The sequence below is a fragment of the Condylura cristata genome, unplaced genomic scaffold (assembly GCF_000260355.1).
Source record: "Condylura cristata isolate star-nosed mole 26May11 unplaced genomic scaffold, ConCri1.0 scaffold00008, whole genome shotgun sequence".
NCBI classification, from domain to species: Eukaryota; Metazoa; Chordata; class Mammalia; order Eulipotyphla; family Talpidae; genus Condylura; species Condylura cristata.
The window spans coordinates 10,826,752-10,839,950 of record NW_004567109.1 but is presented as its reverse complement, the minus strand read 5'-3'; the positions used below and the strand labels follow the sequence as shown (position 1 = coordinate 10,839,950).

General features: G+C 60.4%; 1 protein-coding gene across 1 annotated transcript in view; it reads left to right on the top strand.

Annotated features, from left to right (window-relative positions):
- Window positions 1-13,199, top strand: part of MYOM3 (myomesin 3) — a 38,829-nt gene that overhangs the window by 8,293 nt on the left and 17,337 nt on the right. The window contains exons 6-18 of the mRNA XM_004679380.2: window positions 505-599; window positions 1,078-1,122; window positions 1,552-1,692; window positions 3,065-3,226; window positions 3,834-3,975; window positions 5,289-5,488; window positions 6,242-6,295; window positions 6,670-6,797; window positions 7,367-7,550; window positions 9,281-9,455; window positions 11,655-11,776; window positions 12,072-12,259; window positions 12,463-12,589. Of these exons, the coding sequence (XP_004679437.1) occupies window positions 505-599; window positions 1,078-1,122; window positions 1,552-1,692; window positions 3,065-3,226; window positions 3,834-3,975; window positions 5,289-5,488; window positions 6,242-6,295; window positions 6,670-6,797; window positions 7,367-7,550; window positions 9,281-9,455; window positions 11,655-11,776; window positions 12,072-12,259; window positions 12,463-12,589 (1,763 nt within the window). The remainder of the gene's footprint in view (window positions 1-504; window positions 600-1,077; window positions 1,123-1,551; window positions 1,693-3,064; window positions 3,227-3,833; window positions 3,976-5,288; window positions 5,489-6,241; window positions 6,296-6,669; window positions 6,798-7,366; window positions 7,551-9,280; window positions 9,456-11,654; window positions 11,777-12,071; window positions 12,260-12,462; window positions 12,590-13,199) is intronic.

Here is a 13,199-nt window from a genome sequence, read left to right as displayed (position 1 = left end):
CACACACACACACACACACACACACACACCGTGGGGAGCACACAGGCTGCAGTCCAGCCCCCCACACCCCCACCTTTCATCAGACCTCGTTAAGCTGTCCTTCACCCCCTGTCCACTCTGTTCCCTGTTCCACAAATAGCTCTTGGGAGGCCACTATCCCCCTGCCAGGCCAGGCTGTCTTCGGAATTTGAGCCATCCCTGCAAGCTGTGCCCATGTCGAGCCCAAGGTCAGGCGTGGCACTGCCTCACTCTGCCTGCCCATCACTTTGTCCAGGTCACTGTCCCTCCCGCCATCAAGGCCCACACTCTGGGCTCCAGAAGCACCCTCTCACACCATTGCCACCCTCACCTGCCCGCACCTCCCCAGCAGCTGCATGGTCCTGGCGGGAGGCCCTGCCCTGGGGGCAGGAGCTCTGGACACTGACCCTGGCTCTCCCTCTGACCCTCTGTGGGACCAGCTGCCTCCTGCCCTCTCTGGGCCCTACTGAGGAAGGGCCCTTCCAGGACCAGTGCCACGCTCTGGCTTCAGGCTGCGAGGCGCTCCTGGGCTGATGCCTCCGTTTCTTCAGCTGTATGGGACGATGATGATGGCCTCCATGGTGAGGGTGTCGTAAGACAAACGAGTTACTGAGCAGTGGGTGTGTGAGCTCCTGGTGGGAGCCCCTCACATTCTCAGGGTCTGTCAGCATCACCCTGGATTCCTCCCGAAGCCCGCAGGCGGCACTCGTAGCACCCCGACCAGCTCTCCCCGGGCCCCAGCCCCCAGAGTCTAGCCAGGCTCAGCATCTGTGGCAGCAGGGTTTGGGCCCAGGAGGGAAACCTCCCTCTGTTTATGCAGCACCACCGCATTGCATCGGGCTCTGACATGAGCTCATTTATCAGAGCCCACCATGCTCAGGCGTCACGTCCCCATCTGACCGGTGACAGGACTGAGATGCAGAGGGTGAAGGAACATTCCCGAAGCCAAAGGAAGGCTGCTAAGATCAGGACTCAAACCCACATGCAAGTCCGCGCCTCTCAGACCTGTAGGAACTGGTGGTGCGAACCTTTGCAAACTCCTTTTGCTCTGGATTTCAGCTTACCTGGGGAAGGACGCGGGCTTCGATTCAGAGATCTTTAAAAGTAAGGAGCCTGGGGTGGGGTGGGCCTTCAGGAGGAGGGGTCTAGAGGCTTCAGGCAGAGGGGTCACCCTGCAGCCCCCCACAGCCCCTTCTAGAATAGCCACCCACAAAGGGGTATCCACATGGTGTAGCCCTACGAGATGACCAGCTTCTGGGGTTCCAGGCACCCCAGAGCTCACCCCAATGACTCAACTATCCAGTGGACAAAACTGGAGAAAAACAGGCAAAGCCAGAAAGACAAATAGATGTCAACTTTGGATAGTTGCTCTTTGGGGTCATTGGCCCCCATCCTCGCCCCGGGGCCAGCCCCTCGGCCTCAGGAATCTTGACCCAGAATAGCACAGGTGTCCAGAAGGGCCCTCCTCTGTCCAGGCCCGGGCCAGCCTGTGGCCTCAGAAAGCTCAAGCTCTAAACCTCTGTTCGCACCCAGGACTGCTGTTTGGCCCCAACGTGGAGTTCTCCTCGGTGCTGAAGCCCACTTTTGCACGTGAGAAGGAACCCTTCTCCCTGTCCTGCTTGTTTTCTGAAGATGTGTTAGATGCCGAGCAGAACATCCAGTGGTTCCGAGATGGTGAGGACCCCGGCCTTGGCCACAGCTCAGTCTGGACCCCTAGTGGAGAGAGAAATTCAGCTGCACCCCTCACGCCCAACTAGGGCCAGCTGAGTTAGGGGTGAACAGAGGCCGTGAGAGGCAGGAGCCTCCTGCAGGGGTTCCCGGGGTCCCACAGTGCCCCACCAGTGCTGGGGGCCGGGACCAGAGCAGACCTGCTTGAGCTCTGGGAGAGTGCCCTCTGGGAGGAGGAGGAAACTAAGCGCATGGTAGCCCCTGCCCAGCCGGCCCTGTCCCCCTCTGGGGTCCTCGTGACCACCTGAGGGTGAGCGATGACAGTGGGAGCAGCAGGGGCAAGGCCAGGAGGCCGCAGGCTCAGGGAGCAGCGGGAAAGATTGTGGCCATTGTGCAGGGCTTTTCAGTCAGTGTGGGGGTGCAGGTGAATGGAAAGCCCTGGGGGTGCCCGGGCAAGGGCTGCAGGAGGCTGATGGATTCAGACCCGCAGAAGAAGGAGCCTCGCCAGGAAGATGGACCGTTGGCCTTCCTGCCCCCTGCTGACCAGGCTGGCAGCCAAAGGACAAGAAGTACAGCTTCCCCTCACTGCCCTGAGCCTGGGGCGCTACACCTGGTGGGGGTGGGGGACGGAGGGGAGCCGAGGAGCCCTGAGAAACAGCTGCAATAACAAGGCCAAGATGCTGTCCCAAACCTGCGCGCCTTCCAGAATAGAGGTGCTGACAGGAGGGAGGGGCCTCTGAGTGGGGCAGAGGGCAGGGGAGGTCCAACGGCGAGGCCGCAGGGCAGTGCCCACCCCAGACCGGGACTCAGTGAGCTGGAGGCTTGGGGATCAGGACAGGGAAGGGGTATGGGACAACCAGGGAGTGAGGGTGTAGGGAAGCCCCTAAACCCAGGCCCCTCCACTGAGTCCCCATTCTTCTCACCTACCCACCCACTCGGTCCCCTCTGTCCTCACTGACCCCTGAGCCCCTCAACCAGCGTGCTACCTTTCTCGCTGACACCCCAGTTCTCTCAGTGAGCCCCTCCAGAAGGCCCCATTCCATGAAGTCCATAGTCCCCACCCGCTGAGCCCCAATGCCCTGAGCCCACCCCCAGCCCTCCACAGAGCCCCTAACCCTCACACAGGGCCCCATCTCTTGTTCCCACTTTGTCACAGAGCCTCCTCACCAAAGCACAGAGGCTTCCCTAAACCCTCATGCTGGGGTTGCCCCATCCCCCTTCCCTGTCCCGACCCCCAAGCCTTCTGCTCATTGAGAACTGGGGTGTCAGCAGCCACCTTGTAGCCTCCTGGTCCCGCCCCAAGTCCCCAGCTCGGCCACATCAGCCCGCTTCTGCCTCGACCCACCCCACAGTATCCCCTGAACCCCTTCCTCTTCAGGGAGGCTGCTGAGAGCCTCGGGACGCCGGCACACCCTCTACGCCGACCGCCAGGCGTCCCTGAAGGTGTCCTGCGCCTACAAGGAGGATGAGGGGCTCTACACCGTCAGGGTGACTTCCCCCTTTGGGGCCCAGGAGCAGAGCACCTATGTGTTTGTGAGAGGTGAGGGGTGCGTGGGGGGGCAGCTGAGCCAGGGTCTGCCTTGACTGATTTGCTGTGGAAGCTTGAGCAACTCTGTTCTCTTGTTGGGGGACAGTCTCAGTCTCCCTGCTATAAACAGGGGTGCTGGTTTAGCAGAGCCCTCTAAAAGTCCTACTAGTACCCTATGACGCTGCAAAAGGACACAGCCAGATCTCAGACTTGGCGGGCTGGGGAGGGGCACTGCGCGTAGGCTGGGACGATTCAGCCCTGGCTGATTTCTGCCTCCTGGTCCTTAAACTGATGCGGCTCTGACTTTGCCACTCCCCTAGCCAGTGACCTTGGACAAGTCACCCTACGGCTCTGCAACTCGGTGTTCCCATCTGTGAGAGGGAGAGTTGCTCAGAGGTAGCTATGCCCACTGCTCAGGGTGTGCATAGAAGGCACCGCACCAAGCCTGGTGCTGTCGGAAGGAAGACGCTGTCTGTCAGGTCCCGGCTCTTGAGATCCAAACTCAGGCCCTGGAGGGTCATGAGAAGAGGGTGGGAGTGGCGAGAGCTTGTTACCTGGTGGGCACTGACCGGAAGTGCCTCCTCTCCCTCCCTCTCTCCCCACCCCCACCGGGGTCTAGATGCTGCACCTGAAAAGTCAGGGGCCCCAGGCTCCCCCCTGAATGTCCAGTGTCTGGATGTGAACAGAGACTGCCTCATCCTGACCTGGACCCCACCCAGTGACAGCCGGAGCAGCCCTATCACCAGCTACTCCATTGAGTGGTGAGTTGAGTGGCAGAGCCCCTGGGGGGACATCTCTGTCTGCTTTGAGGTCAAGAGGGGGGACTGCAGAAAAGAGGGGCCCCTGGCCTCTGGAGGTAGATGGTGTTGTATAATTTAGGGGCCTCAACAGCTGTCACCCATCACCCGCTGGACCCCTCCAGGCGGAGCTGACACCCAGTGAGGCCTGAAGCCCAGACTGCTGGGCACGTGCTGCTTTCCTCCCTGAGCGCCAGGCAGAGGGGGAAGAGCATTGAGCCCAGAGGGAGGGAGGCAAACAGCAGACCCAGGGCGCCAGGCTGACCCAGCCGGGGCTTCACGTCGTGTGCATCTGAGGGCAGGACAGGACCCAAAAGCAGACGCATGTGTGCAGGGCAGTAACAGGCATGGTTTAGCCGGGAGGGAGAGCCAGCGAGGTTGGCATCTGTCCGGATGTCCCAGACAGCCTCTGCTGAGCAGACAGCAGGGGCTGAACCAAAGCCGGAGCCGCAAGTTGGCAGCGTCTCGCCAGCGGTCAAACGGCCCAAGCCCCAGCGGCTGGGCCACCAGCGGCTCTGCCCATCCCCCCATCACCCCCCCACCAGGAACAGCCTAAAAGTTCAGAACTTTTAGGAATTTGGGGACTCTCAGGCTGTTCTCCCCTCGCTTTCGCGGGATGAGGGTGGGCCACCTTCCACCATCGAGCTGGCCGAGAGCGCCACCTGCTGGCCAGGAGGTTGCTCCTCGCGGCTCCTCTTGCTGGAGAGCCTGGTCCTCAGCCACGTGCCCCAGCACCGAGGCCCCACGCAGGACCCAAGGAGAAGGACACCAACTCCTTCCTAAGGGCAAGAGAGACGCTTCAGGGCCCGTTTCTACAGATGAGAAACTGAGCGACCTGGCCCGGAGCCACATAGCTCATCTGTGCGGAATCAGGGTTGGGACATGCAGGTGACCACTGCCCCAGCCAGCGTTGCTGGATGCTGTCTGCCACCAGGGGACACAGGTACCCAGAGGGCACAGGGAGCCCAGACTCAGGCCAACCCAGAATGTGCCTCAAACCTAGGGAGTGGACAGCCCTCGGTGAAATCCTGAACTACCACTCACGGGCCTTGTGGCCCCAGGCGGCCGTTTCACTGTGAGCCTGGATCCCTGTCTAAAGGGATTCGTACCCTACTGTTAAGGTGAAAGTGACGCCAGGATGGGAAGGGGTGCTGGGTGTGCAAGGTTGGAGCCAGAGCAGGATGTAGCCAGTGAGATGAGCAGACCAGGCCACCCGGGGTGGGCATGGCCCTGGGAAGGCCATGGGCAGAGGCTGAAGCAGGGCCTCTCTCCCACAGGTGCCGGGGTGACTCTGAGCAATGGGTGCCCTGCCACGAGGCCCCTGGTGGGACCTGTCGGTGCCCGATCCAAGGCCTCATGGAAGGTCAGAGCTATCGGTTCCGGGTGAGAGCCATCAGCAGAGTAGGCAGCAGCCTCCCCTCCAAGGCCTCACAGCCCGTTGTCATGGGGCATCACATTGAAGCCCAGAAGAAGAAAGGTAGGTACAGAGGCCCTGGTGGAACATTCTAGAACATCAGTCGGGCACACTTAGGACTTTCTCAGATAGGAGGCAGGTTGTATGGCCCCTGCTCCAGGTCTGTTCCCAACTGGGAGACATGCCCCCCCCCTTCAGGAGCCCCTAGTCTAACGGAGGAGATACAGCCTCAGGAACCCCAAGATGCAGCCTCAGAAACCCTGAGACACAGCCTCAGGAACCCCTATAGAGATGGAGGAGACACAGTGCTGCCCTGAGTAACCCCTGACCTGCAGCAGATGGAAGAAATACCAACTTATCCGTGAGATACTAATCTGAGGGAGAACCACAGCCCCTTCTTCAGACACCCTAAATCTGAAGGAGGAAAACAGTCCTGCCTCAGGAGCCCCCAACCTGAGGGGATATGGCCTGGTCACCCTGAGAGGTCAGCCTGTCTTGGCTTTGCCTCCCAGCCCTACCACACCCTGGGTGTCTGTCACTGGCATATCACACCTCCTCCCCGCCACGTTAGTCACAGAGGACAGAGCATTTCTTTGGGTTTAAGGCAGCGGTGTTCCACGTTGGACCCTGAGAATACGGGGGCCCTGAGAGGACCTGCCTGAGCTCACACAGTGGGGGGCCAAAGGCCAGGCCGGGGCCAGAGAGCCGAGTCCACACGCAGAGCAAGCCGGCCTGGCCTGACCCCTCCTGCCCCGTCCCCACACACCCCTGCCTCCTGCTGCTTCCTGATGTGCTCCATCCCCTTCTCCGCCCCAGAGATCCCCTTTGACCTGGGAAACAAGATCATGATCAACACAGACGATTTTGAAGGTAAGTGTGACTCCCAACGCAGCCGCAGACTCCACCCTCCTGATTCTGGCGACTGGAGGACACAAGCAGGCAGAAGCAGGGCCGGCTGTGGCGGGGTGGGGAGGCGAGGCTGCTGGGGTCCAGCCCGGGGAGCCAGAGTTCTTAGCGACTGTCACCTGTCTGGCTGTGCCCTCGCAGAGGAGGCAGCATGTTGGGGGACCCCCAGGCAAGATTCGGGAGCCCTGGATTCTGGCCCTGGCTCTGCTGGCCTGACTGAGTGACCGCAGCAAATTCCTGCCCCTCTGTGGACCCAGCACCCTCCTCTATAAATGGAGGGGCTAAGAGTAGGGGTCTCTGAGGCCCACCCCTCTCTGTTCTGATGACTCTGATTCTAGACTTTGTGACCCTCCCCTCACCCCCGACCAACGTCCATGCCAGCGAGATCCGAGAGGCCTATGTGGTTCTGAGCTGGGAGGAGCCGAGCCCCAGGGGCAAGTCCCCGCTGACATACTCCTTGGAGAAGGTCTGGACACCCAAGGGCCCCTTCCTCCCCCCAGGCTCACCTGTGAAGTAGACATGTTTGGGACAGGAGGGTGCAGAGCTCAGCGAAGCCCTACGAGACCCTGGCCCCCGGGGAGGCCCTCAGAGATGGATGGGACTACTGTGCCCGGAAGGCCTACACAGAGGCGGGGTGGCTTACATGATCTTTTGAGGTCCCCTCCAGCCCTGAGAGGCCAGTAACTAATAGCAGCTCTTGAAGCTGTTCATGAAAACACACAAAATGAAGAGCCATGGACAATAACTGCAGGGAGGTCCACTGTTTCCTGGGTACCCCCGTCCCCACACCTGGCATCCATCACATCTCCAGTCAAGCTCTTCCTCTCAGCCAGGGCCACACTGGGAGGGAGCTTGGCTGGTCCTCACAGCCAGCGTTGGGGACAGCTGCGCTCACAGGCCACGTGGGGGAACCCCGAGAGGCGGTTCTCCCTGGGCGCAGGTGTCTGGGAAGGGACAGCAGCATGCGGAGACACCACAGTGGGGGGAGGCGGCGTGGTGGAGGGAAGCCACGCCAGTGCCTATCCTTTGTCACAGTCGGTCATCGGCAGTGGCGCCTGGGAGGCCATCAGCTCAGATGCGCCAGTGAAATCCCCGAGGTTCGCCCTGTTGGATCTGGAGAAAGGGAAGTCCTACGTCTTCAGAGTGCGGGCGGTGAACCAGTACGGCTTGAGTGACCCCTCGGAGCCCAGCGAGCCCATTGCCTTGAAGGGAAAGCCAGGTACCCCTGCGATGCAGGTGGGCCCTCCACCAGCCACCTGCCACTTGCCACCTGACCTGTGGGACACCGCACTGCCCGTGTCCTGGGCTCAGCTCCCTGTGGCTGCAGGGGCAGGGCCCTGCCCGCTGCTCCCGTCCTGACCCCTCATACCCCTCATGAGCTGAGACCAACCTGTAAAGTTTTAGGACTTCAGGAACCACCTTCCTCTAGGCAGGAGGCGCTCAGAAGCCGGGACATTTTCCCCAGGTCAGCGCCAGGCTGCAGAATTCAGCTGGGTCCCACTCAGGAGCTGAGTGCCAGCAAGTGGTGCCTCAGTTCTAAAGCACCCACCCAGCACCCCTTCCTGCCTTAGGCAGCCAGGAGTGGACCTCCTGAGCGCCCCCGGCCCGCCCTGGTAGAGCTGTCCACCGTCCAGGGCATGGGCCTGGCCAGCACGCTGACCTGAAGGTCCCCCCCGCCAACATCAGCACTGCCCCCACTCCACCTCCTTCCCGGATCTCCCTGACACACCACTGTCCGGGTTCTGACTTCCCACGGCCCCCTCCCACCCCTGAGCCTCTGGGTTCTTTCCTACTTGATGAGATTAGACCAGAAGGTTCCCTGCAGCTGTCATCATCAATTAGCCCTTAAGCAACCAGCTGTAGCCCTAGCCAGCCAAGAACAGCCTCAGAGCCTGCAGGCCTATTTGAGGAAGATTTCCAACCCTAGATTTGCTGTTTCAATCACTTATAAAAAAAAAAAAAAAAAAACTCTATATAGGCACATAGATTCAGAGCAAGTATGAAGGGAGCTGGTGTGTAAATTATGTTTTCCTTTCATTCTGCTCCAGTTAACAGGCTGGATTCAGAGGCCTGGCCGGCGAGTGGCTTGGAATCGGATGTGGGCTACTCTGGGCCACAAGCCAGCCTTGAGGCAAGGCTCTGTACAGCTAAAGGAATGAAGGGAAAATAGGGGCCAGGGAGGAAAAAAGAAAAGGTTCAAGGTAACTGAAGAGTTGCCTGCAGAGAGGGGGTTGAAAGCTCAGGGTAGGGGGCTGTCCGGGAGAGGAAGAAGAGTACGTCAAGGGACAAAGCCTCAAGGAGCCCCACGTTTGGGGGAGAAGATGGGGGTTGCCAAAGGATGCATAAGGAGTTTGAGTAGAGAGAAAAAAGGAAAGGAAGACCCCATGTCTTCCACCCACACACCTGTCTTTCCCTGTGTCCACCCATTCATTCACCCATCTGTCCACCCTCGCCCATCCATCCACCCACCTCTCCTTCATGCTTCTGTCCATCTGCTTTGTACGCCTCTGGCCAGCCACCACCAGCCAGCTACGCACATACATGCAGGCACACACATGTCCATCTAACCAATTGTGGCAGTCGGCCCCTACTTCCAGGAGCTTAGTCTCAGGGGGTCATGAGTGTTATAGCAAAGTTTCAAGAAGGGGAAGTCAAGTTTTCTAGAGGATAAAGGTAAAGATTGAGGAAAGTCATCAGATTTGGAGAGAAAGTGTAAGGATTAAGGTATAATACTTTAGTGAAGAAGCAGAGATGTTTGGAGATAAGAGGAGAGGGGACATTTAGAACAGGAGAAGACTCTGGAACATACGTGGGGCTTGAGAGGGCGCTGCCAGAGCCCCAGGCGTGTCTGGGGCCCCCCCGACACCCTGATTGCGGGGAGGGCTGCTCCCTGCCTCTGCCCCAGGCCGCTCGGCCACCGCCCTCACTCAGCCCACCTTTGTTTCTCAGCCACCCTCCCTCCTCCGGCTCATGTTCAAGCTTTACGGGATACGCAGACCTCAGTGTCCCTGACCTGGGACCCTGTGACCGAAGGCCCAGAGCTCCTGGGTTATTACATCTACTCCCGGGAGGCCGGGTCCCCGGAGTGGCAAACAGTGAACAACAAGCCCGTCCAGGGCCACAAGTGAGTTCTCCACCCCCTTCCTGCAACTGGGCGTCCTGGGAGACGGGGGCGTCGTAGAGTGAAGATCCCCACTTCACAGTGTGGCCATGGGCACCGGGCGCTGTGCTGGGCAGTGACTTATGTTGGCTCATGTATCTAACTGCACACCTATGAGCTCAGGAACAGGGTTACAGTATCATTGTGCAGTGAGGAAACAGGCACTGGGCAGTGCATTAACTTGCCAGCATCCCCTTAGCTAGTACATGGCGGAACTGGGACTTGGCCTCTCTGGGGAAAAGGCTGCTGAGGGCCTTCTGTCGGCAGACAGAGGCGACAGTCCAGGCCAGGTCCCCCAGGAGCTTTGAGACAGAGGGGCGGCCGGGGTGGGGGCTGTTCAGGCTCCACCCCTACCTCCCTGTCCTGTCACTCCTCACTCACTGTGAGCCTGGGCTCCCTCCTCTGCAGAGTATGAGGGGGCAGGCTCCCGTCACCCCACCTTCCCAGCACCCACCCCTCTCTCCCAGGCTCCCTCGCCCCTCCATGGTCCGGTGCTTGCAGGCCCCAGAGCCTCGAGACTCCTAGGTCGTGACATCTCTGAGTGCTGAGGCTCTGTGGGCTGGTGTGTCCAGCTAGTGACACCCTCCCCTTCTTTTCCATCACACACTGGCTAGGCCATGAGCATGGGCTCCCCTCCGCGTAGGCCATGAGTCCCAAGATCATCTCACCCCAAAAAAGACACAGGCCCTTGTGCCCCACTGGTCCCTGCACCTCACAGTCACCAGAGGGCTCGCTCCTGACTCATCACCGCTGAGTTCCCAAGTCGGAGAACAATCAGGTTTTTTGACAAGTTAGCTGTTACCCCTAAAACAACCCCTCCCCTGCTTGCATTCAATGTGCTTTGCTGGGGTGGAGGTAGGCAGGGGTGAAGGGAGTCATGAGAAGGGGTGGAAAGGTAGGGGCGCACTCTGCCGACACCTCCAGAGCACTGGGCACACGCCTGCCTGGCACCTGCCACATGTGTCATGGCAGAAGGAGGCTGACCACTGCTGACCACGAGGGCTGCCGGGCGAGGCCATAGAGGAAGCCCCGCCAGACTGGGGGCCAGGTCACCAACAGATCACCAGCCCCACAAACCCAGGCTTGCAGGAGATGCTCAGGCCACGTCCAGGTGAATGGACAGACAGGAAGATGGACTGACAGATGGACAGATGGACGGGTGGGCCCTGTGCTGGACTCAGGAGACCTGGGGGCCAGTCCAGGAGGTGTCCCATGGACTGTGCGCTCTAGTATGCTGCTGCTCCCCTCTGGGGAGCCCCTCCCTGCTTGGAAAACGAAGACACAGGACGATCCTCCTCTCCAGTGCAGGGACAAGGGTGGCCTCTTCTTCGGAGGGCACCGGGCAAGCGTCTGGCTGCAGAGTGTATAGACAGCAGGTGCACGAGAGCTGTTGCTCCCACCCCTGTGGTCACCACCATCCTCCTGTCAACAAGGGCTGCTGCCCCAGGGCATCAGGCAGCCTCACCTGGCCAGGTGCAGCCCAGGCATTGCCCTCGGGCTCCCGCCCTTTCTGAGGCAGGTCCCTACTGGCACGGGGATCCCTGCGTGGGACCCTCGTGCTGTGACCACAGTCCGTAGAAGTCCTCCAGGCTCCTGGGCCCACTGGCCCAGAGAGGCTCCCTGAGGAAACAGACTCGCAACAGGAAGATGCTGATACATGAAAGGAGAGGAAGAATCTCAGTCTGGGCTTTCACCCACAGAGAAAGGATGAGAAAAACATTTTTCTCTAAGCCAGACTGTCTCTGTGGGTCCCTGGATGAGAATTCTCTTTGGGGGTCCTTAAAAGAAAGGCCATGTGTTTGAATCACACATCGTGCAGATAGAAGCACCACTGGTGTATCAAGGGCAAGCCCAAAGCCCTGAGGATGTAGCAGGCCGTGAGGCCGGTTACCTGGCGCCTGGGCCCTCAACTGGCACCTTTCCAGCATATTGGCAGTCAATGGTGGACCCTGGAAGAGCCGTACTCTTTAAAACTTTGAGGACTTCATCCTCCAGACTGTAGGCATCCCTTTAGGGGAGGGGCAATAACTCCAGGTAAGAACTGATCTGGGACCCTCAAATCCTACCACCTGGTGGCCACTAATCCCACACGGCTGTTCTAGAAGTTCGGGGATGTCTCCCAGCCTCTGGCCGGCCCCTGAAGACTGCGCCTTTCTCGCCCAGGTTTTCGGTTCCTGGGCTGAGGACGGGGAAGGAGTATGAGTTCTGCGTCAGGTCAGTGAGCGAGGCCGGAGTGGGGGAGCGGTCAGCCGCCACGGAGCCCATCAGGGTCAAGCAGGCTCTGGGTGAGTCCAGGGGGCAGGTCCAGCCCGCAAGCCTCTGGGGGCAGTGCTGGGCTCAGCAGAGAGCTGGCCACTTCTCGAGGGTCTTATCCCAGAGCTAGCAGCACCCCTCAGCCCTCTGAGGGGATATGGAGCTCCCCATCGTGCTTTCTGTGGGGAAGGAAGTAGCATTGGTCTGGGGAAGCGGCAAGGTACCAGCAGGCGCTATGTCAGCACCCAGGGGCAGGGCGGGCCCCCACAGGGGAGGTCACCCTGGCCCCTTAGGAAGCAGCTGCCCTCTCCTCCTGGCCGCCCACAGCTACACCATCTGCCCCCTATGATTTCTGCCTTCTGAACTGTGGGAAAAGCGACATGGTCATTGGCTGGAAGCCCCCCAAGCGCTGCGGCGGCGGTAAGGTCCTGGGCTATTTCCTGGACCAGCATGACTCGGAGGAGCTAGCCTGGCACCCGGTCAGTCAGCAGCCCGTCCCCGGCCGTGTCTGCAAGGTGAGGCTGGGAGGGGCCGTGGCCCAGCGCCATGGTGTGTGAGGTGGGGGCCGCGGTCACTGTCAGAAGGCCCTGAGCCCAAAGAGCCTTGATGGTCCATTTGACTGACCTTGCCTCAGCCCCCAACACCCCCGCTCGGAGCCTCCCCACCTGCCACCTGCTGCCCTCCTGCCTCTGCTTCACAGCTCGTTCTGCTCTTCCAGGTCAGCAACCTGCGGGAAGGACACTTCTATGAGTTCCGGGCCCGGGCAGTAAACTGGGCAGGTGTGGGCGAGCTGTCGGCGCCCAGCAGTCTGTTTGAGTGCAAAGAGTGGACAATGCCCCAGCCAGGTGAGAGGCTGGAGGCACTGGACTTTGATTGCTCACCTCCTCTCCCTCCCCAAACTGACCAGTGAGGGACCCTGGGCTCTGTGCATATGCACTCGCCCCCCTGGCCCCCAGCCCCGGCTCCTGGCACCAGCTCTTGGTAATCTCTGAGACAGAACACCATCTCGGCGCTGATTCTGGCCACAGACCAACCTTGAACCCTAAAGGCACATTGCCAGTATGACCAATGTGTCCCAAGTCGCCTGGGACCTTCCAGGTTTTATTCTGAAAGTCTTATATCCCAGGAACCTCCTCAACCCCAGGAAAACGGGAAAGCTGTTCACACGCAGGCCCCACACAGGCCCCCATGCAGGCCCCACGCAGGCCCCCATACAGGCCCCACACAGGCCCCCATGCAGGCCCCACGCAGGCCCCGTACAGGCCCCACACAGGCCCCCATGCAGGCCCCACACAGGCCCCACACAGGCCCTGTGCAGACCCCACGCAGGCCCCATGCAGGCCCCACGCAGGCCCCGTAAAGGCCCCACACAGGCCCCGTACAGGCCCCACACAGGCCCCGTGCAGACCCCACGCAGGCCCCACACAGGCCCCCATGCAGGCCCCACACAAGCCC